The sequence below is a fragment of the Amblyraja radiata genome, chromosome 25 (genome assembly GCF_010909765.2).
Source record: "Amblyraja radiata isolate CabotCenter1 chromosome 25, sAmbRad1.1.pri, whole genome shotgun sequence".
NCBI lineage: Eukaryota > Metazoa > Chordata > Chondrichthyes > Rajiformes > Rajidae > Amblyraja > Amblyraja radiata.
The window spans coordinates 12,137,078-12,159,636 of record NC_045980.1 but is presented as its reverse complement, the minus strand read 5'-3'; the positions used below and the strand labels follow the sequence as shown (position 1 = coordinate 12,159,636).

Here is a 22,559-nt window from a genome sequence, read left to right as displayed (position 1 = left end):
GAAACTAGGTTTGTCGGTACATTAGAAAGTTATTAGAATTATTTGTAATAGATCTTTACCTACCACTATAATAAAGTCAATACTTTTAACACTTCTGTACGTTTTGGGTTTTGTTCTTGTAAGGCAGGGAGGGGTCTCCAAAATATGGCCCGCGGGACACATTAGGCCCACCACGAGATTCTTCGAGCTCAGATTCGAGTCCGGGCTGTTACCCGTTATGTCCCTCGAATTGTCGAGACATCACAAACAAAGATCACAAGCCCAAAGAGCTCCTCTATAATCTTTGCATAAGCCCGCCGTGAAGAAGGGTGCAATCAAAGATTATAGAACTCCGCTCTATAATCTTTGGGTGCAATGGTGGGGCGGGGGGTTCGGCGGCGGCGGTCGGAATCAAAGATACTAAAGGAGCTCTGCTCTATAAGCTTTGGTAGGAATGGGACGGCTGCGCGTTATAACGTACTATCTATCGTTCCACTCTCCTTCTCCCTCTTCTCCCTTCTCCCTCACCCCTTGTCTCTTTCCCCTTCTCTCTCCCCTTCTCTCGACCTCTCTCTCTCCCTTCTCTCGATCTCTCTCTCCCCCTTCTCTCTCCCTTTCTTCTCTCGATCTCTCTCTCCCCCCTTCTCTCGATCTCTTCCTCTCCCTTCTCTCTCTCCCTCCCTGCTCCCTCTCCCTCCCTTCCCTCTCTCCCTCCCTTCCCTCTGCGTGAGAGTTGGCAGCCCTGGTATGCCTTAGGTCCAAAAGAGGATAGAAAGAAAATACTTAATGGTCTTTGTAAGAAGATTTTAATAAGCTCTTCTACATTCAAGGTAAATTCACATATTAAAGGCAAAATGCATCTTCAATATACAGGTCTGTCCACACAATTGAAAACAATTGCACTTAAGTGATACATCATCCATTCTGCAGGCATGTAGTTTTCTTATTCATTTTCATAATCATTTTCTTATTAGTTAATCCTAAATTATATTTTCTGTAATTTCAGATGTCGACAGTGGGTCCAGAATACTCGTCGACAAGATTTCCTGCACCAAACTCCGGAGTACTTGTCAGCCAACTGTTGTTTTTGTTCTTTACACCTTGAACTTGACTAGTTTTCCAACAAGCAGACCAAGAACAGGCTAAATTGGAATGCAGTTCCAGCGCTCTTTGACATTCCTAACCCACCAAAACGTCTGTCTTCCCAACGCAGGTTACTCAAGAGGAAGAATGAGAACCTCCTATCCTCACCAACGCCTTTAAAACAGCAAAGAGGCAAGTATTTTTTACCTTTTTAAATTAAAATATATTCTCTCACTTTGGCTAAATATGAAAAAAATGTATCCAAACTGATATAATTGCTAATGGTCAATATGTAATGGCATGTATGGTACTTTTATTTTCATTTGTGAAATGTTCACAAAACTATAATCACACATAAGACTACACAGTGTGGGCTGATGGAATGCGTACTAGTATTTAATTCAAGTAAGAACACCAATTTAAAGCTTCCCCAAGCATAATTCATACAAATTTAAATTTATTTGATTTATAAAAAATCTTCTAAAAATCAAGTTCATGATTTTCTTCTGGTAGATTGAAATTGGTGCATCACATCTATTTTTAATTATAATTAGTAGTAGATGCTGATTTATTTACATGTATATGCTTAATCTTTTTCATTAGTATGCTTGCCATTTATTTTCTCCTTTCTCATTTTTTTTTGTCTTGGCAGTGCCACACAACATACAGTCCGAACATTCTTACGGCTCAGCTGCAGACAAAGTTCCTCGGAAAGAACACAGCGGTGTCTCTACAACTCCTGAAACACCTGATCTTCAATTCACACCAAATGTAAATGTCAGCAGAGCTCTGAAGAACAAAAGACAGCGTACTTTCTGCCTCAAAAAAAGATTACAACAGCTTAAATTATCAATGGGAAAGAATGCTACAGAAAGTAAGACAATTAGTGACTTGATCAGAGGGGCTGGTGAATTTTTACAAGAACCAGCACTGTCTTTCTTTGCGTCGCAGTTGTGTAATGCATCCGGACGTAGAAGTGCAAGAGGAAGACGATGGAGTTATTCAGACAAGGTAGTTGCCTTGCCCCTCTACCACCAGAGTCCCCGAGCATATCAGTTCTGCCAATGCATTTTCACACTTCCATCAATCTCATCACTACGTAGGTGATTGTGCAATATTGAAGTGAGGCCTGGGTTTCCCCCTAAGATCTTTGAACTTTTGAAAGACAGGGTTGCGGGGATGTCAGAGAGGGATACATTATGTGTAGTTTCCTTTGACGAAATGAGTTTACGTGCAAGCCTCTCTTACAATATTACTGAAGATTCAGTAGAGGGTTTTGAGGACTTTGGATCCCTAGGGAAGACATCAAGGCCTGCCAACCATGCTCTCGTTTTCATGGTTAGAGGCTTGATGGGGAAATGGAAGCAACCTGTAGGTTACTTTGTTTCACGGGACTGCAGAACGGCTGACAAACTGCAAACATTACTCAATGAATGTTTACAGAAGGTCAAGGCTATTGGACTACAGCCTAAGGCTGTTATTTGTGACCAAGGCCCAAGCAATGTTCGACTGTACTCCAACTTGGGTGTGACGGAAGACCATCCTTTCTTCTTCCACGGGGGAACCAATATCTATTGCATGCATGACCCACCTCAATTGTTGAAAAACACTCGATCAAATTTGGAGAAATATGTTTTTGAGGTCAAGGGAGAGGATGGCAGAAAAAAAACATATCAAATGGGCACATATTTACACATTTTATGAGCATGTTTCACAGTTGCCCATTAGAAAAGCCCATAAATTAACCAGAGGCCATTTTGTTTTAAACAGCTTCTCTAAAATGAGTCAACAAGGCTGCGCAGGTGCTTAGCCATTCGGTAGCAGCAGGTGTCTACACCTATGCAGCTCTTGGAAAGTTACCTGGGGAGGCTGTTTATACGGCAGAGTTTATTGAAATGGTTGATGGACTGTTTGACTCATTTAACAGCAGGTTTTTCAAGGACCCCAAAAAGTTAAGGAGGCCTATGTCAGAAAGGTCTGCACATGTCATTCTTTGAATCATGCTTGACTGTACTCCAAAGCTTGGCAGTGCTTGGAGCTAAAAATGTGTTGTTTGTCAAGGGATGGCGGCTTGCAATTTCTTGCATTTCACAGCTGTGGCAGCACATAAAGGAAAGCACAGACGCCCGTTTAATGTTCACATCTCGGATCAATCAGATAGTTGTAAAGAATTTGTTCTCCACTATTCGGCGAAAGGACGGATTCAGAGAAAATCCATCAGCGAAGGAGTTTTGATGTGCTTTTCGGATGGCTATGGTGGCTGAACTGATAAAGCCATCTGTGAGTGCAAACTGTTCCCCTGACTCAGACAAATTTATCTTGACATTGAAAACACTAACAAAAAACAGTCAAGAAACCATCAACACGATAGTCCCCACCAGACTGGCCGAGAAGCTACTGGAATTAGGGCTCAACAGCCCCCCTGTGTGCCTGGGACCTGGACTTTCTCACCGCCAGGCCCCAGGTAGTCAAGATGGGAGGGAATACATCGAAGTCCCTCGCCCTGAGCACAGGATCGCCCCAGGATTGCGTCCTCAGCCCCCTATTGTACTCCCTGCACACACATGACTGTGTGGCTAGGTTCAGCTCCAACTCAATAATCAAGTTTGCTGATGACAATGTGGTGGTGGGCCTGATCTCAGACAACAATGAGAAGGCCTACCGGGAGGAGGTGACTGATCTGGCACTCCGTTGTCGGGACAACAGCCTCCTCTTGAACATCAAAAAAACTAAGGAGCTGATCGTGGTCTTTAGGAGGGCACATCATCCGAGTACGTACACACCATTGAGGGTAAATGGCGATACTGTGGATAGGGTGAGCTGCTTTAAACACCTGGGAGTCCACATCTCTGAGGATATGACATGGACATCACACGCTGCAGCACTCGTGAGTAAGGCAAGGCAGCGCCTTTACCACCTCAGGCAATTGAGGAAATTCAGAGTGTCTCCGAGGATCCTCCAGTGCTTCTACTCAGTGGCTGTGGAAAGCATCTTGTCAGGAAATATTACAATCTGGTTTGGGAATTGCTCTGCCCAGGACATGAAGGCTCTGCAGAGAGTAGTGCGTTCGGCCGAACGCACTATGGGAACTTCACTCGCCCCCCTGCAGGAACTATACATCAGGAGGTGCAGCTCCAGAGCCAATAAAATTATGGGAGACCCCTTCAATGGACTGTTCCAGCTGCTATGGTCAGGCAAACGCCTCCGTTGCCATGCTGTGAGAACGGAGAGGTTGAGAAGGAGTTTCTTCCCAGAGGCCATTAGGACTGTAAACACCTATCTCACCAGGGACTAACTTTACTGTACCACTCTACTGCTTTTTTTTAAAAATTGCTGTTTTTTCCCCTTTTTCTTTCCGCCCACAATATTTAATATGAAAAATAATATGTGATTCTGTTACATTCTGTTTGTAGTTTGTTTGGTTGTTTGTTTGTTTGCCTTTTTGCACAAAGTCCGCGGGCATAGCCACTTTTCATTTCACTGCACCTCATGTGTATGTGATGAATAAACGTGACTTGACTTGATCTCCATCTATCTCCCATACCAATAAACCAAAGCAGCACAATGCGGTCTGCAGCATTTCACTTTATCAGGTACACAGTAGAGAGCATGCTGACCGGTTGCATCGTGGCTTGGATCGGCAACTTGAGCGCCCTGGAGAGGAAAAGACTACAAAAAGTAGTAAACACTGCCCAGTCCATCATCGGCTCTGACCTTCCTTCCATCGAGGGGATTTATCGCAGTCGCTGCCTCAAAAAGGCTGGCAGCATCATCAAAGACCCACACCATCCTGGCCACACACTCTCATCTCCCTACTACCTTCAGGTAGAAGGTACAGGAGCCTGAAGACTGCAACAACCAGGTTGAGGAATAGCTACTTCCCCACAGCCATCAGGCTATTAAACCTGGCTCGGACAAAACTCTGATTATTAATATCCCATTATCTGTTATTTGCACTTTATCAGTTTATTTATTCATGTGTGTATATATTTATATAATGGTATATAGACACACTGATCTGTTTTGTAGTAAATGCTTACTATGTTCTGTGTGCTGAAGCAAAGCAAGAATTTCATTGTCCTAACAGGGACACACGACAATAAACTCACTTGAACTTGATCTCCCGGAAGAGAATACACTAGCTTACATCGCAGGTCACATCTGTCACAGGATCATCACTTCACATGAACTGTCCTCAAAATGCCACACATGCAGAAAAGTTCTATTACGAACTGATACCACTTTAGTTGATCCTGCACTCATATTCATCCATCATAAAGCATATGACACATCAACGTCTGACTTCGGCTCATTGATGGTGCCTTTGGAATACTTGGGTTCTGTGAAGTGTGCGAGAAAGCGTTCCACACAGAATTTGATGATGTTAAAATGACCAGGGATAACATTTCCCATCTAATAAACACAGCAATACTTAACACACAGCAATACAAAGACATGAACTTGTGCTGCAATAGAGTCAAGGTTAGAATTGTAGCAATCTTTGTGAGTATCCACATGCACTATGGACTAAAATTCAAGAATAGAAAAATGCATAACATAACTGTTAAAAGGAGATGTAAAAAACTTAAAAAAGTAGAACATAAGTGCATTATTTTCAAACATTAGTTATTTGAAATAATACTATTCAAGTTCAAGTGAGTTTATTGTCCCTGATGGTACAATGAAATTCTTGGGTTTGCTTCAGCACAACAGAACATAGTAGGCATTGACTACAAAACAGATCAGTGTGTCCATAAACCATTATATAAATATATACACACGTGAATAAATAAACTGATGAAGTGCAAATAACAGATAATGGGCTATTAATGTTCAGAGTTTTGTCCGAGCAAAGTTTAATAGCCTGATGGCTGTGGGGAAGTTGCTATTCCTAAACCTGGTCGTTGCAGTCTTCAGGCTCCTGTACCTTCTACCTGAAGGTAGCAGGGAGATGAGTGTGTGGCCAGGATGGTGTGGGTCCTTGATGATACTGCCAGCTTTTTTGAGGCAGCGACTGCGATAGATCCCCTCGATAATAGTGAGGTCAGAGCCGACGATGTATTTACTACTTTTTTAGTAGTATTTAGGCAGTATTTCCTATGTTTTGTAGTCTTTTCCTCTCCTGGGCGCTCAAGTTGCCGAACCAAGACACGATGCAACCGGTCAGCATGCTCTCTACTTTGCACCTATAGAAGTTAGAGAGAGTCCTCCTTGACAAACCGACTCTCCGTAATCTTATCAGGAAGTAGAGGCGCTGATGTGCTTTCTTAATATTTGTATCAGTGTTCTCGGACTTGGAAAGATCTTCATAGATGTGCACGCCCAGGAATTTGAAGCTCTTGACCCTTTCAACCATCAACCCTTTGATATAAACGGGACTGTGGGTTCCCATCCTACTCCTTCCAAAGTCCACAATCAGTTCCTTGGTTTTTCTGGTTTTGAGGGCAATGTTATTGTTCTGGCACCATATGGACAGTTGCTCAATCTCTCTTCTAAACACTGACTCATCCCCATCAGTGATACGTCCCACAACAGTGGTGTCGTCAGCGAACTTGATGACGGAGTTCGCACTCTGACCGGCTACGCAGTCATAAGTATAGAGTGAGTACAGTAGGGGCTGAGCACGCAGCCTTGAGATGCTCCTGTGCTGATTGTTATCGAGTCTTGACACGTTTCCACCAATACGAACAGACTGGTCTGAGAATGAGGAAGGTGAGGATCCAATTGCAGAGGGATGCGCAGAGACCCAGTTCTGCGAGTTTGTTAACCAGCATGGAGGGAGGATTGTATTAAATGCCGAGCTGTAATTAATGAATAACAGCCTGATATATGAGTTTTTGTTGTCCAAGTGGTCCAGAGCAGAGTGGAGGGCCAGCGAGATCGCATCCACCGTAGATCTGTTGTGGCGGTAAGCGAACTGCAGTGGGTCCAGGTTTTTGATGGCCTTTGGAAGCAGATGGGAACCTCAGACCTCAGAAGTGAGAGGTTGAAAATGTCCGTAAAAACTCCAGCCAGTTTATCTACATAGTGCGAAAATTTGATTGTTACCCACATAAAATCGTGCCAATGACGATTTATTTATCTATATTACTAAAACTAAGATCTTGACCGCTTTCGACTTTCTGTTTCTCGATTTCCGAGAGAACGCCGCCACTTATGGCCGTCATATTTGGCCACCTCACTCAGAGTTCCAGAGGAGAGGGACTATAAAACCCGGAAGTGTTGCGCCTCACTCAGTCTCTGCGAGACAGAGGAAGCGAGAGGCTCACGGCTCTCTGAACGGCAAATAACACTGAACGCAAGTCTACTCCACGGTGAGTCCCCTTGATGTGGTTGTAAAGTGTTTGCCGAATTGTCTTGGCTTTTAAAGACTTCAGAAAATGTGTTGGCTGGCTTGGCTCTTAAAATCGTTGCAACAGTTTTCGGATGGATAAAGCGGCAAGATGCCGCTGAGTGCGTCATTTCCGGTTCGTGGCAAGATGGCGCTGACTACTCTGTCAATGGTGAGTGTGTTTCTTGGACGTTATTTAAAGCACGTATTTGCTTCAGCAGCAGCAGTCTCTACAGGAGGCTTTAAACGTTTGAGTAAGTGTGTGTGTGTGTGTGCGCAAGTCTCTGTGTGAGTGTGTGTGTATATATGTGTGTGAGTGTGTGTGTATATATGCGTGCTTATATAAAAGCGTGCTTCATTGAATGATGACTTCTGAGATAAATTATCAGATTTTCCTGGTTAAAATTTGACCGCTGAATCTCTCTATATTTAAATTGTCTCTTTTTTTTATCAACAGCAAAGAGACATAAAGACGCAGTGAGCAGCAACAAGAGACACAACAAAAATGAACTTAATAATTCTCATCTTTGACATTTTAATTGTTCTTATATTTTAAGTCATTCATTAAAACATAGAAAATAGGTGCCGGAGTAGGCCATTCTGCCCTTCAAGCCTGCACCACCATTCAATATGATCATGGCTGATCATCCAACTCCATATCCCATACCTGCCTTCTCTCCATACCCCCTGATCCCTTTAGCCACAAGGGCCACATCTAACTCCCTCTTAAATATAGCCAATGAACTGGCCTCAACTGCCTTCTGTGGCAGAGAATTCCACAGATTCACCACTCTGTAAAAAATGATTTTCTCATTTTGGTCCCTTATCCTTAAACTGTGACCCCTTGTTCTGGACTTCCCCAACATTGGGAATAATCTTCCTGCATCTAGCCTGTCCAACCCCTTAAGAATTTTGTACGTTTCTATAAGATCCCCCCTCAATCTTCTAAATTCTAGCGTGTACAAGCCGAGTCTATCCAGTCTTTCTTCATATGAAAGTCCTGCCATCCCAGGAATCAGTCTGGTGAACCTTCTCTGTACTCCCTCTATGGCAAGAATGTCTTCCCTCAGATTAGGAGACCAAAACTGTACGCAATACTCCAGGTGTGGTCTCACCAAGACCCTGTACAACTGCAGTAGAACCTCCCTGCTCTTATACTCAATTCACATTTTAAACTTTAATAAATCCTTTTTCCACTTTTCATGCCTGCGTGTTCTTCATCACAATGGGAACCTAATGGGCAGGAATGGATACTCTGTGGGAGAGCCACTAAGAGCAAAGATCCTATAGGGTGATTTCACGAAAGGTCACTGGAGCGTAAATCCCCACTCACGTGACCGAAAATTTTAACTGGGGGACAAGCGTCACTTCCGGTACATGTTAGTGGATGGGAAAACACGCACTTTCACACTCGTTAAAAACATCGAAAACGACCCGTTTTTGAGCTGCAATTAAGTGAGCCAGTCGGGGTGACCGTGAGGAACAGCTACCTAAATTTACAGTCCAAAAGAAAGATAGAAACTAAGGTAAATACAAGAGCGAGCTGAAGGTGTAAAAAAGGCGGAAGTGCTAGCGGACATTTTTCTTGGAGATTTAAAGATCCAAAATATCGGGAATTATCGCGTTTGCTCGCTGCATTTCATCAAAAGTGGCATTATTGACTTTGTTATCTTTATTCATTTGTTATATGAAAAGTATTAAAAGTTAGAAACCCGTCAGTAAAATTGCAAAATCGCCCATGGTTCTCGGGTGGGTTTTAACATGCAAAATGAAAACGCTTCTGAAGCTCCATTTACCATTTAAATAATCGTAAGCTTGCATCTCAGTAAAATTTATTTCGAAACGCATTGAGAGTTTACGATTATTTAAATGGTAAATGTAGCTTCAGAAGCGTGTTCACTTTGCATGTTAAATCCCACCCGAGAACCATGGGCGATTTTGCAATTTTACTGACGGGTTTCTAACTTTTAATACTTTTCATATAACAAATGAATAAAGATAACAAAGTCAATAATGCCACTTTTGATGAAATGCAGCGAGCAAACGCGATAATTCCCGATATTTTGGATCTTTAAATCTCCAAGAAAAATGTCCGCAATCAACTTCCGCTCATTTTACACCTTCAGCTCGCTCTTGTATTTACCTTAGTTTCTATCTTTTTTTTGGACTGTAAATTTAGGTAGCTGTTCCTCACGGTCACCCCGACTGGCTCACTTAATTGCAGCTCCAAAACGGGCCGTTTTCGATGTTTTTAACGGGTGTGAAAGTGCGTGTTTTCCCATCCACTAACATGTACCGGAAGTGACGCTTGTCCCCAGTTAAAAATTTCGGTCACGTGAGTGGGGATTTACGCTCCAGTGACCTTTCGTGAAATCACCCTATAGCGGAGCAAGATGGACCACTCCTGCGAAAAACACGTAGTACGGTCATGGGCAGATTAAGGACCCATTTCCTTAACCAGCTTCCGTCCATCTAGTATCTTTGACAGCAAGATCCTATAGGAGGTACACAAAAGTGCTGGAGAAACTCAGCCGGTGCAGCAGCATCTATGGAGCGAAGGAAATAGGCGACGTTTCGGGCCGAAACCCTTCTCCTTTCAACCCGAAACGTCGCCTATTTCCTTCGCTCCATAGATGCTGCTGCACCCGCTGAGTTTCTCCAGCATTTTTGTGTACCTTCGATTTTCCAGCATCTGCAGTTCCTTCTTAAACAAGATCCTATAGGATCTTTGCTTTGCGTAACAGTGTGGTGACCTTACAAACATGGCGACTGTTGACACACGTCTTACCAGCAATGAGGTCGAAATACGTCATTGTTATCCGTCAAATTAATGAAAGACCAGTTAAAAAAAAAAAAAAAACATAGCCGCGTGACTATGGCGTTTTTAGTAGTCTTTCTTATCGCCTTATTTTCTTCGTCGTAATAAATAGTCGGCTGGGCACACGTTCTGTCGAATTGCACGTATCTTTCCTTATTTTCAAGCTTTGGTTAAAGTAGAGTGTCAGGGTGGTAAGATGTGGTCCGGGGGTGGGAGATTGTTGTGATTTGGATCTGGCGCCGCCGGCTCTCCCCCCGCGTAGGCCCCGCGATGGCGAGCGAGGCCGCGGAGCCGCCGATGGAACCCGGGGATAAAGACAGAGCTGGGCCCGGGGGCAGGGACAGGGGCAGGGCTGGGGATGAGATGGAGCCCGGGGATAAAGATAGAGACAGAGCTGGGCCCGGGGGCAGGGACAGGGCTGGGGATGAGATGGAGCCCGGGGATAAAGACAGAGACAGAGCTGGGCCCGGGGACAGGGGCAGGGGCAGGGCTGGGGACGAGATGGAGCCCGGGGATAAAAATAGAGACAGAGCTGGGCCCGGGGGCAGGGGCAGGGCTGGGGACAGGGACAGGGCTGGGGACGAGATGGAGCCCGGGGATAAAGATAGAGACAGAGCTGGGCCCGGGGGCAGGGACAGGGCTGGGGACAGGGACAGCTCGGGGGACGAGGAGGAGATGGAGCCCGGGGACGAGGAGACGGGGGCTGGGGACGGCGCTGGGGACGGGGATGAAGCTGAGGCCGACTCCGGCTCGGGGGAGGAGATGGACGACTCTTCGGATGACGAGCAAGAAAACGAGGCGGAAATTCAGCGGTTGGAGGAACAGGTGCGACGTGTGGCGGGAGATCGGGGAGAGGGAGGGGGGGATCGAGTGGTTATCATGTCCCCGACCCCGCCGCCCTCCCCGGGGAGCAGGTTGTCACCGGCAGGGGGAACATCAAGCACAAAGCACCTCCTTACACCAGGCACCCGAGATAATCCGCAGCCCCCTCTGGCACCGTCCTCTTACACATCTCCTGGAGCGTCAGTGAATGAGCCCCTTGGCCAGGCTTCATCACCGAGAGGGAGCAGGCGGTTGTGACTCAGCGGGGGGAGGGGGAAGTGGAGGAGGATGGGGTGGAATGGTGAGGCGGGAGGAGGAGTAGTAGGGGTAGGGGGGCAGGAGGAGTAAAGGGGGAGAGGAGGGAGTTGGGGGAGGAGGATGAGGGAGGGAGGAGGGCAAAGGGAAAGTAGGGGTGAAGCCTGGCCAAGGGGTTCCTTTGCTGGCACTGCAGATGTCAGAAACACGCAATTGCAGATACTGGTTTACAAAAAAAGACCCAAAGTAACTCAGCGGGTCAGGCAGAACGTGGATAGGTGACGTTTAAGGTTGGTGCCCTTCTACAGATGTTGGAAGTAAAAGCAAAAGTGTAGAGGAAATTGCATCAAAGTACAATAATCTGTTGGCACATCGGTCAGTGGATTTTGCAGTATCTGTGGAGAACATGGATAGGTGATGTTTCAGGTTGGGACCTTCTGACCTAGGGGTCCCAACCCGAAACATTGCGTATCCATGTTCTCCAGTGATGTTGCCAGATGTGCTGAGTTACACACGTTTTTCTTGTCAACAGTTGATGACTCGTCGTAATAAATGAGACAAACACAAATTCGTTTTTTTTTTTAAATTGCAATATTTTGCAATATTTAATTGCAATATTTGCTGTTGAACTTTAAAAAGTGGTGGAAAGATTTTCTAGAGATCCTGAAAAATAGATAAGGTGTAGGTGAGATGTGTTGAAGTTTACATTTTTTAATAAAATACATTTATATTTTGCTTTCATGTGATTCTCTGATAAATCATTTTCGGTAGCTTATCTTCAACGAGGATAGACTTACTTCAGTGGGGTCAGTAACTAGTCACCAGAGCTCTGCTTAAATTACCATTCTATTAATTTTTTATGCAATACAATTCTGCAATAGCAAGGAGCCTGTTGGTCATTAATTGCTATTGCCAATTAATTCAGTGTTTCAGAAGGCCAGCAACTCTGCATTCGTGCTTGCTTGTTGGACATTGCGTGGGTCTTTAGGCTCTTTACTGACTTTTGCATATTCCTGCGAGTTATAAGAAATAAATATCATCTTTCCACAATTTTATATCTTGCTCATGCACCACAATTAATTTGAAGTTTGTGCATTCATTGTTAATCGTGTATTGCACTATTAAATAAAATGACACACATGACCATAATTAGGCAGACACTGGTGGGTATAATTGGCAAGGTGCTGATGTTGATTTGTACTACTTTAAGCTTTCCATCAGTGCCTACGACTACAATTGCCACATCGATTTAATTAAACTGCTACGTCAGGAGGGAGAACTGGTGAAATTGCGATGTGCTCGGCAGACGATGAGTGAACTTTTTCCGCTTACAGAAGGTAAGATTATTATTGCAAATATATTGAAAGCTGAGTCATGTGAGATTTTAAAGTGAACCATACTTTATAACATATTTAAACCAGATTGGTATCCAGAAGTTGCAATCAATTAGCTTTAACATGGTCTCTGAAGCAGATTTTATAATTTATCAATTCCCAATATTGTTTTCTGGATTGTGTGTATCTCTGAATCTGATTTGCTATTGTAGTTTTTACTTATTTTTGATATTGATTTAATGTAGCCAAATACTACTGTTGTAACATGAATAATTTTCTTTGAGATTATTGGTCTTTGCTGGATTGGATGTATTGAGAACATAAGCAAATGTGATTTTTTTTACAGAACTTTGGCTGGACTGGTTGAAAGATGAGATTCGAATGGCAGAAAAGCCACATGACAGGGAGAAAGTTTATGAACTGTTTGAGAAGGCCATCAAAGACTATATTTGTAAGTTGCTCTGCTTGTTGTATTTTAGCTACATCTACAATTCACACCAAAGAGCAATCACAAGTTTCTCTGATTAAGCCATCAATCTGGTGGCATTGTACTAGGTCCTCCAGGCAACTAGGTTAAATCCTGACCTCGTACTGTCTATGTGGAGTTTGTATCTGCTCTTCACAGTCGCGTGGGTTTCCCCCAAGTACTCCAGTTTCGTCTCACTTCGCAAAGATGTGCTGATTTGTTGATTGACAACTGTAAATTGCCCCTTAGTTGTAGGATAAGTGGCAAAAGAATCAAAGGGGACCTGATGGGAAGAGGGAATAAGTTTCAGGGGTTACAGAGGAATGGGACTATTAGAATTGCTTTGCTGGGAGCCAACATAAATTTGACGGGACCACCTTCTGTCTCAAGTCAAAACTAGCTCTAACCTTAAGCTAGCTCTAATCTGTTTGCTGAGCAGAGATTTTTCTCAGTGGAAAAGAAAGGAGATTTTAGGGTTGATAGAGTTGTTTTCATTTTAGTACTTTCTGGTCACAGTACACGAGTCGCAGCAAAGCTTTGTAGTTACTGTTAAAATGAGACTGCCTGAAAATAACTCTTGTCTGCTGAATTAACCTAACTTTAAATCTATGTGCTTACCAATTGGGAAATGTCCATTTTGTTTAGAGCAGATAAATAACTTATGTAGAGAGGAACTGCAGATGCTGGTTTAAACTGAAGCATAGACCCAAAATGTTGGAGTAACTCAGCAGATCAGGCAGCATCTCTGGAGAAAATGAATAAATGACGTTTCGGGTCGAGACCCTTCTTCTTGAGACTTTTCTTCATAATTTGATGTAATAATGTCACTGTATCCTAAGTAAACTCGAGTAAGAGATTCATTCCAACCACCTAGCGTCCACCTTGGCGGCACGGTGGCGCAGTTGTAGTGATGCTGCCTTACAGTGCCAGAGACCCGGGTTCAATCCTGATTATGGGTGTTATCCGTATGGATTTTGTTCGTTCTCCCTGTGACCACATCGGTTTTCTCCGGGAGCTCTGGTTTCCTCCCACACTCCAGAGACTTGACATATTTGTAGGCGAATTGGCTTTGGTAAAATTGTAAATAGTCCCTAATGTGTAGGATAGAGTTAGTGTACGGGGATCGCTGGACAGCATGGACTCGGTGGGCTGAAGGACCTGTCTCCACGCTGTATCTCTAAGCCTAGTGGTCACTCTGTGAGGCTACGAGTTGTTTTCAAATACAAAGTTGTAGTTTAACAGCTATAAATGTATTTTAGTTACCGCAAGCTAAAAATACCAAAGGCTGTTTGTTATATTGTTTAATACAGCATCATTGCACAGGTGACGATAGCAATTGCTGGTCAATTTCAATGAACTCCTGCAGTGTAACTAGCGCCCTGTGTTCTTAGAGGTAGTGGTGTCTGATGACTATGGTGACGCTCCGTTTGCTAATACGGAAATCGGTTATAAAGAGGTCCGCAATAACAAAGGTGGACTGTATGTACCGAGATACAATGAGAAGCTATTTGTTTACAATCCAGGCCAATCATACCATCCATGAGTGCATCAAAGCAGTATAAAAGAGAACATGAATGAAACAGAATGTCGACCATAGTGTTACAACTACAGAGAGTGCGGATAAGAAGTAGTACAAGAAGCGCATCGAGGTAGATTGAAAGATCATGAATTCTCCACTAACATATGAGAGGTCTGTTCATGAATCTGATAACAGCAGGAAAGAAGCTGCTCCTGAATCTAGTGGTACATTCTTTCAAGCTCTTGTATCTTCTGCCCGACATGAGAGGGGAGAAGAGCGAGTAACCGGGGTGAAAATGGTTCTTGATTATTTTGCTGCTTTCTCGAGGCTGCGTGAGGTGTAGACGAGGTCAATGAGGAGGGGAGCGGATTGCGTGATAGACTGGACTACATTCACTGCTCTGTAGTTTCTTGTGGTTTTGTGCATCTTTATAAATTGGTAAGAGTCGCTGGACACATGCCAAATTCCTTCGCCACCCGAGTAAACTGAGGCGTTGTGTGCTTTCTCGGCTGTATCAGTGTGGTTGAACCAGGATAAGATGTCGGTGACGCTTGCACCTAGAAACTTGAAGTTCTAGACCGTCTCCACTTCAGCGCTGTTGATGCAGGCAGGAGAGGGGCGTGTACTCCATGCCACTCCTTGCAGTTGATGACAACCTCCTTTGGTTTGCTGACATTGAGGGAGACGTCATTGCCTTAACACTGTGCCATTAAGCTCTTTATCTCCTTAATATACTCTGTTTCGTCATCATTTCAGATCTGGCCCACTAAGATTATGTTATCTGCAAACTTGTAAATGGGAGTTGAAGCGGTATTTGGTCGCACAGTCATGAGCGCATAGGGAATATAGTGAAGGGCTGCGTACAAATCCTTGTGAACCCCCCCCCCCCCCCCCCCCCCCATGTTGAGAATTATAGTGGAGGATGTTTTGTCGCCTATCCTGGCTGATTGTGGTCTATGAGTCAGGAAATCCAGGATCCAGTTGCACTGCTGAATCCCAGCTCCAGGTGTATAGAGACGATAGACAGTGTGTGTAGGAAGCAACTGCATATGCTGGTTTACACCGAAGATGCACACAAAATGCTGGAGTAACTCAGCAGGTCAGGCAGCATCTCTGGAGAAAAGGAATAGGTGATGTTTTGGGTCGAGACCCTTCTTCAGACTGAGGGTCGGGGGAGAGGGAAACTAGTGGTATGAAAAGGTACAGAACTAATCGGAGCTGGCATCGATGACCCAAGAGCCCACCATGGTCCATTATTGGCTGTGGAGGAAGAGATGCGAGCAGTGAATCTAGTGGGATGACTAGAGTGGGGGAGGGGCAGAGAGAGAGGGAATGCAAGGGTTACTTGAAATGAGAGAATCAATAGTCATACAGCTGTGTTGTAAGCTGCCCAAATGAAATATGAGGTACAGTTCCTCCAATTTGCATGTGGCATCACTCTGACAGTGGAGGAAGCCCAGGACAGAAAGGTCAGGAAGGGAATGGGAGGGGGTATAGCAACCGGGAGATTGTGTAGGTCTAGCTAGGTAGCCAGTGAAACAATCACCCAGTCTTCTCACTGGTACATAGGAGTCCACACCGAGAACAACGGATACAGTGGATGGGGTTGGAGAGATGAGTTTGGTTGCAATTATGGTGTTGAAGGCAGAGCGATTGTAAATAGATACGAGTCTGATGAGGCCGTCCTTCTTATCCAGATGTTCCAGGAATGAATGTGGGGTCAGGAGCTTCCCTTTGTACAATGATGCTGTTAAAGATGAACTGTATTCTTTCCTCTTATGTTTGACCTTCCAAAATGCATACCTCACACTTGCGTGGAATAAACAGCATCTGCCTCAGACCTGGACTTTAACAGAGAGTTGATCTCAGTTAAGAGAGTTCATCATCTTATTCTGCTCGGGAAACACTCAGATTAATTTATTTGGCATGCAGTCCACTACACATTTACAGGCCAAGTCTCTGACAGCAGTGGCAGATTCAATTGGTTAGACTGCTGATCCTTAAATATGGATCATTCCATCGACTCCAAGCAGCCACGAAGTAGTTCATCTGTTCCCCGAACTGTATTGCTGTTCCAGACCTTCAAGCTTCAGTTTTTGCTTGTTTAGTTTAGAGATACAGCGCGGAAACAGGCCCTTCGGCCCAACTATACCAAGCCTATTTACCTACATACCTGTACGTCTTTGGAGTGTGGGAGGAAATCGAAGATCTCGGAGAAAGCCCACGCGGTCACGGGGAGAATGTACAAACTCTGTACGGACAGCACCCGTTGCTGGGATCGAACCCGGGTCTCAGGCGCTGCAAGTGCTGTAAGGCAGCAACTCTACCGCTGCGCCACCCTGCCGTCCCATTGGGAGGGAGAACAGCAGGATGGTTAGGTTTGTCAACATGCGGGTGGGGGATGGAGCGGTAGGTGTCTTTGATAATTGGAAAACAGTGGTCGAGGTTGTTTGGACCTCTGGTGGGACAGGAGACATTTTAAAAGTATTGTAGTAGCACACCCTTGATGTTGGCCTGGTTGAAGTCCCCGTTATGATGAGGGGGGCTCTCAATTTCAAGGCTATTGGTAACGGTGTATAGTTCATCCAGCATAAGCTTTGCATCTACATTTTTTTTTTTTTTTTTTTTTTTTTTCTTTTTTTTTTTTTGTCTATTTGTAGTCTTGTAGGTCTGTGTCCAAGATGGCTGCCGTGAAGAGAGAGTGGACGCTGGCGCGCTTTGGTTGCCGCTGCTCCCTCTTCACACTGTGTTTTTGATTTTCTGTTTTTGGATTGAATCCTGTTTTTAATTTGTGTCTCTGTGATGTCCTTATTGTTATATTCCGATTATATGTTTACTATGTAAGGTGTCCTTGAGATTTTGTATGAAAGGCGCCCATTAAATATAAAATTTATTATTATTATTACATGGGGTGCGGTGTAAACTGCTGTGAGTGGAGCTGAAGTAAGTTCCTGCTGCTAGTAATAAGAACAGCACTTCACTCTAGTAGATCGATTGTAATCATGTAGACACAAAAAGCTGGAGTAGGGTCTGAAGAAAGGTCTCGACCCGAAACAAAACCCATTCCTTCTCTCCCAGAGATGCTGCCTGGCCCGCTGAGTTACTACAGCTTTTTGTGTCTATCTTTAGATTAAACCAGCATCTGCAGTTCCTTCCTACACAATTGTAATCATGTATTGTCTTTCTGCTGACTGGTTAGCACGTCACAAAAGCTTTTCACTGTACTTCAGTGCACGTGCCAATAAACAAAACTAACTAAATACTCAGGATATGAAAGAATACCTTGGGATATCAGTGTGCAGCGGTTCAATGCCTTTTCTATAGTTCCTTTCTGCAGTTTTAATACGTTTAAATAAATGGGTTTATATTGCTGTTAAAAGCCTATTAAGACTTTCTGAACAATGAGGCTGCAACATAATTTTAGGAGCTGTTTATGGCACATTGTTCCACTATAGAATTAGAAGTGAAGAGGTTTTAGGATCTGACCTAAGAGACCATCAGTGTATTATTACCAAATTGAAGCTTCAGTTGAAAACAATGTGTGCTCCATCTGAAGTGAACAATTCACCTAGATACCAGCTAGAAAGCAGGTTTTCTGTATGAGTAGTGTTGTAATGGAATAATCCCCCTGTTGTAAACAGCTAGTATCTACCAAGATTTGACTATAAGAATGCATATGCTATTTCTTGCTTTGTTTTGATATACATTAATATTAATAAATAATTTTAAATACAGGTCCTGAGATATGGCTGGAATATGCACAGTACTCCATTGGTGGGATTGGCTTGCAGGGTGGTATCGAGCGAGCTCGTGGGATATTTGATCGAGCTTTAACTGCTGTTGGATTGCATATGACAAAAGGAGTTGCAATCTGGGAGGCCTTTCGAGAATTTGAAAATGCGATTTTAGGAACGTTGCAGGTAAATAAATGGAACCCTCCAGGCCAGGTAACATCCTCGCAAATCATTTTTGCACACTTTCCAGTTTAATGGCAGGGAACCAGAATTGAACATAGTATAATAAATGTGGCCCTACCAGCGGCTTGTGCAGCTGTAACATGACATCCCAACGTCTGTGCTCAATACTTTGGCCGATTAATACATGCATACCAGACGGCATCTTCACCGTGTTCATGGAACTATGTACCTGTCTCCGTCCCCCTGAGTGTCTCTGTTCTCCAACAGTCCCCACGCCCTACCTTGTATTTACCTTGCATACAATTTGCCTTGTAAATTGTATTATAATAAACTAAACTCATACTCAATCTGAATTAAACTCCATTTGCCATTCCTCCACCATTGGTCTAGTTTCAGTCATTTTGTTAGCTAGGTAATTGTGTTGAATTTTCTTTTAATGAAGAAAATGTATCCAGGCATGTACACAATCTTTCCACCCATCATCCGCGCTGAAACTTTAGCCAATGTCTCGAAGTAAAGCTTTTTAAACAGAACTATGGATGTAGTAATGTTTTGTTGTTTCCATTGCATCTTCCAGTTGATAAGAGTTTGTAGATTTAGAGTGAACAATATTAAAACGAGCAGTAATAGTTGAGCTTAGCTTTGAAAGTTAAATAAAACGGTAAATATTCTTGTGTCACATCATCCTGTTCTGGCTTGCCTTTAGCTGCATGCTACAACTGCACAAAATTAAACCAGTTAGGCTACTGTTAAACTGTAGAATTCCAGTCCCCGCCTCACAGGAAAGACCTAATAGTTCTTGAGTGGTTGCATATACCAGGGGATTATAATCAAAAGAGAGAATGATGAGGCTGGAGTTATTCTCTTTGAGGAAAGAGCATTGATTATGGCTTTGAAGTGACGATATGTCGCAAGTAGAATGCACAATCTTCTGAAAAATGTCAAATTTGGAAATGTCATCCCATTTAAAGTAAAATATTAAATTGTTTACCAGCATTTCAAATGTTGAAGGATTGCTTCAATTCAGTTCTTCATTTTTAAATCCAGCAATTGCCAGTCTAATGGTCTGAATTTTCTTTCCCTCTGACAGGCTTTACCTGGCACCATTGTCACTCCTGATCAGCAGGAAGCGATGAATAAACAACTTGATCGAGTACATGCGCTCTTCAAGAGGCAGCTGGCTATCCCTTTGCTTGGTAAAGTGTTTTGAGTTTTTTTGTTTTTAGAGATACAACGTGGAAACGGGGCCTTCGACCCACTGGGTCCACGGCGACCAGCGATCACCCGTACACTAGTTTTATCTACACACTAGGGCCAATTTACAAAGCCAATTAACCTACATGCCTGCACGTCTTTGGAGTGTGGGAGGAACATCGAGCACCCTGAGAAAATCCACGCAATCACAGGTCAGGATTGAACCTAGATCTCTGGCGCTGTAAGGCAGCAACTCTACCTCTGTGCCATTGTACCGCCCTGTTCTATGTAGATAAATGTGCATCCATGGATACATGAACATCAGGTGGATGTTGCTTTGTTAATATGCCTATTGGCCAGGTAGCTATAATTCTTTCATATTTGGAACATGAACTTAAATTTCACAACCATAAACTAGGGGTACGAGTGGACTGTTTGGCCCTCGTGCCTGCTCCTCCTCCATTCATTATGATCATGGTTGATCATGGATCTCAATGCCATTTCCCACTATGTCCTCAAAACTCTTGATTTTCTTTTTGCAGTCCAGAAAGTTATCCATCCACTTCTTAAATATTTGCAAATTGACCTATATCTGTGGAAGTAAATTGCCAGTTTATCATCCTGTAATCTTGAATTTGTTTAAAAAGAAGCTCCTGTAATCTAGGATATGGATATCTGCAAGGTTTCTACTATACCGTTCCATCAAGACTGCCTGGTACTGTATCTTCAGCCAGTAAAAGGCAGCCATGGCCATTTGTATTCTTTCTCTTACTGCCACACGAAAGCATTTGTATTAATACACCTCTGCAAAGGACTAAGCGACATTGTTGAGAGTAATGCTGAAGTGTTGTCTATGCATCTAGCTGGATCCCAGGTTAAAATCATAAGCATGGAAACGGCCCTTCGGCCCAACTTGCCTATGATGACCAATATGCCCCATCTACACTAGTCCCACCTGCCCACATTTGGCCCCTTTCCCTCTAAATCTTTCCTATCCATGTTCCTGTCCACCTGTATTAAAGATTGTTGTTCTTTTTTGTGAAAGTGTGTATTAATTATTCCAAACGAGAACATCCTGTTTTGTTTTTTTTGTCTCTATTAAATCATACAGCACAAGGAGAATATTTATTCTGTTATGCTCGTGATGGCTCTTTTACAGAAAATAAATTGTACTTTATTTCAACACCCTTCTCAATATGTATCCATGACCAGGTTGTTTGTTGAAACATTTTAAGCATCTTAAATGTTATTTTTGAAGTTTAAGCATCTTACACTATGTTTGCAAATAGAGCTTTTAAGATTCCACTGCTGAGTGTAGTAGCATTAGCTGTGTTTATTTCACCCTTGCTTACTTCTGGCTGTCTATGATGCTCTGAATAGACATGGAGTCCACATATGCTGAATATGAGGAATGGGCGGATGAAGTGCTTAATGAATCAGTGAAACAATTCTACAAGAAGGCCTTGCAGCAAATGGAAAAGCGCAAACCCTTTGAAGAAGCCCTGGTAAGAATTGGACCTTGGTTATATTAGCTTAAGTTCTATAATGTAAATGTGTTCTCAGCTGGTTCCTTTCAAAAATGTATTATTTTTTAAAATGCTATTTAAAAACATTGATACTAAATAATCAAACTACAGAAAGCTTGCATTGGATGGAAATTAGAGTTACTCCAACATACAGTGGAGGCTTGCATCTCACTGGCAAAATGATTAGAATCTTATTTGATTAGAAGAATATTATCTGGCAAGGTTCATGTACTGCTCCTGATGAGTGGTAGAAGTGCATCCAAACCATTTATTCCTTCCCTGGCGAAACAAAAATAAAACTGCTGATACTCAAATCTGAAACTTAAACCCAAATGCTGATAGAACTCAGCCAGTCGAGCAGCACGTGTGGAAAGAAAAACCAGTTAACGTTTCAGGCCAGGGACGTTTCTGCAGACTAGTTTCCCTCATTCCCTCATATGTAAGTTGCCTTCATTTGAGAACCATATTTTTAGGTTGGGTTATTATAGATGTCACTTCACCGTTTAAAAAAAAAAAAAAAAGTGCGAGAGGTAGACTGAAGCATTTTTGATCAACAAGCCTAACTTCAAAGAAGGGGTTCGACCTGAAACATCACTGATCCATGATCTCCACAGATGCTCCAGTACTTTGTGTCCTTTTGAGCTTAATGTCACTGGGGTTTGTAATTAAGGAACAGGTGAATGAACACAATTCTTTTTTTCTGTGCTGCGAGTTTTGCATTGATTTGTAGCTGACAAACTGGATTGATTTTTATGAAATATTCACGGTTGGCAGGGGAATACCTATTGATGTTAGTTACATGAACTTTGAGAGGAGATTTGTTAAATTCCCTTACAAGAGACTGTTATTTAAAGATAATGCTTATATAATTGAAAATGTGTATGATTTTGGCTGGAACTTGGTAGAATTCCAGGATGACCGATGGACCAGCAGTGAATAGGGTAGGACGAGAATAATGGTCTAATTTAAGGACGTGTGTTGGGCTGCAATCGCAGTATTTCTAAACTACTGAGATGAAGAGATGGAATGTATATATTGGTAATGACATAAAGATAGTTAACACTTTCAATTACGCACTTGGAAGCATTAAATTATAGTGAGTAAAATACATTTAAGTTTTTGGGCAAAATGATGGTAATTGGATTTTAATGCAGGCAGATGTAGATGTAAGATGCATCTGAATTGCAGGGTGGAGGATATCTGTGCATTGATTTTTTTTCTGTAGATAGACACAAAATGCTGGAGTAACTCAGCGGGTCAGGCAGCATCTCTGGAGAAAATGGATGGGTGGTGTTTCAGGTCAGAACTGTTCTTC

General features: G+C 43.1%; 1 protein-coding gene and 1 long non-coding RNA gene across 7 annotated transcripts in view; one reads left to right on the top strand and one right to left on the bottom strand.

Annotated features, from left to right (window-relative positions):
- Positions 1 to 748: 748 nt before the first annotated feature.
- Positions 749 to 5,661, bottom strand: LOC116987279. The gene is made up of 3 exons (XR_004415684.1): positions 5,467 to 5,661; positions 4,339 to 4,342; positions 749 to 798 (listed from the first exon to the last, which is right to left on the bottom strand). It is a non-coding gene; the product is annotated as an uncharacterized LOC116987279 (long non-coding RNA).
- A 4,667-nt stretch (positions 5,662 to 10,328) lies between these two features.
- The window catches only part of sart3 (spliceosome associated factor 3, U4/U6 recycling protein), a 33,234-nt gene continuing 21,003 nt past the window's right edge, over positions 10,329 to 22,559 (top strand). For 2 of the 6 annotated variants that reach the window (XM_033043171.1, XM_033043170.1), the window contains exons 1-7: positions 10,698 to 10,747; positions 10,802 to 11,036; positions 12,499 to 12,625; positions 12,969 to 13,073; positions 18,343 to 18,527; positions 19,615 to 19,720; positions 21,099 to 21,223. In XM_033043171.1, the coding sequence (XP_032899062.1) occupies positions 10,713 to 10,747; positions 10,802 to 11,036; positions 12,499 to 12,625; positions 12,969 to 13,073; positions 18,343 to 18,527; positions 19,615 to 19,720; positions 21,099 to 21,223 (918 nt within the window). In that variant the 5' untranslated portion in view covers positions 10,698 to 10,712. Of the gene's footprint in view, positions 10,546 to 10,580; positions 10,610 to 10,645; positions 10,676 to 10,697; positions 10,748 to 10,801; positions 11,037 to 12,498; positions 12,626 to 12,968; positions 13,074 to 18,342; positions 18,528 to 19,614; positions 19,721 to 21,098; positions 21,224 to 22,559 lie in introns of those variants that run through there. The other 4 variants (XM_033043174.1, XM_033043175.1, XM_033043172.1 and 1 more) reach the window with 4 other exon arrangements.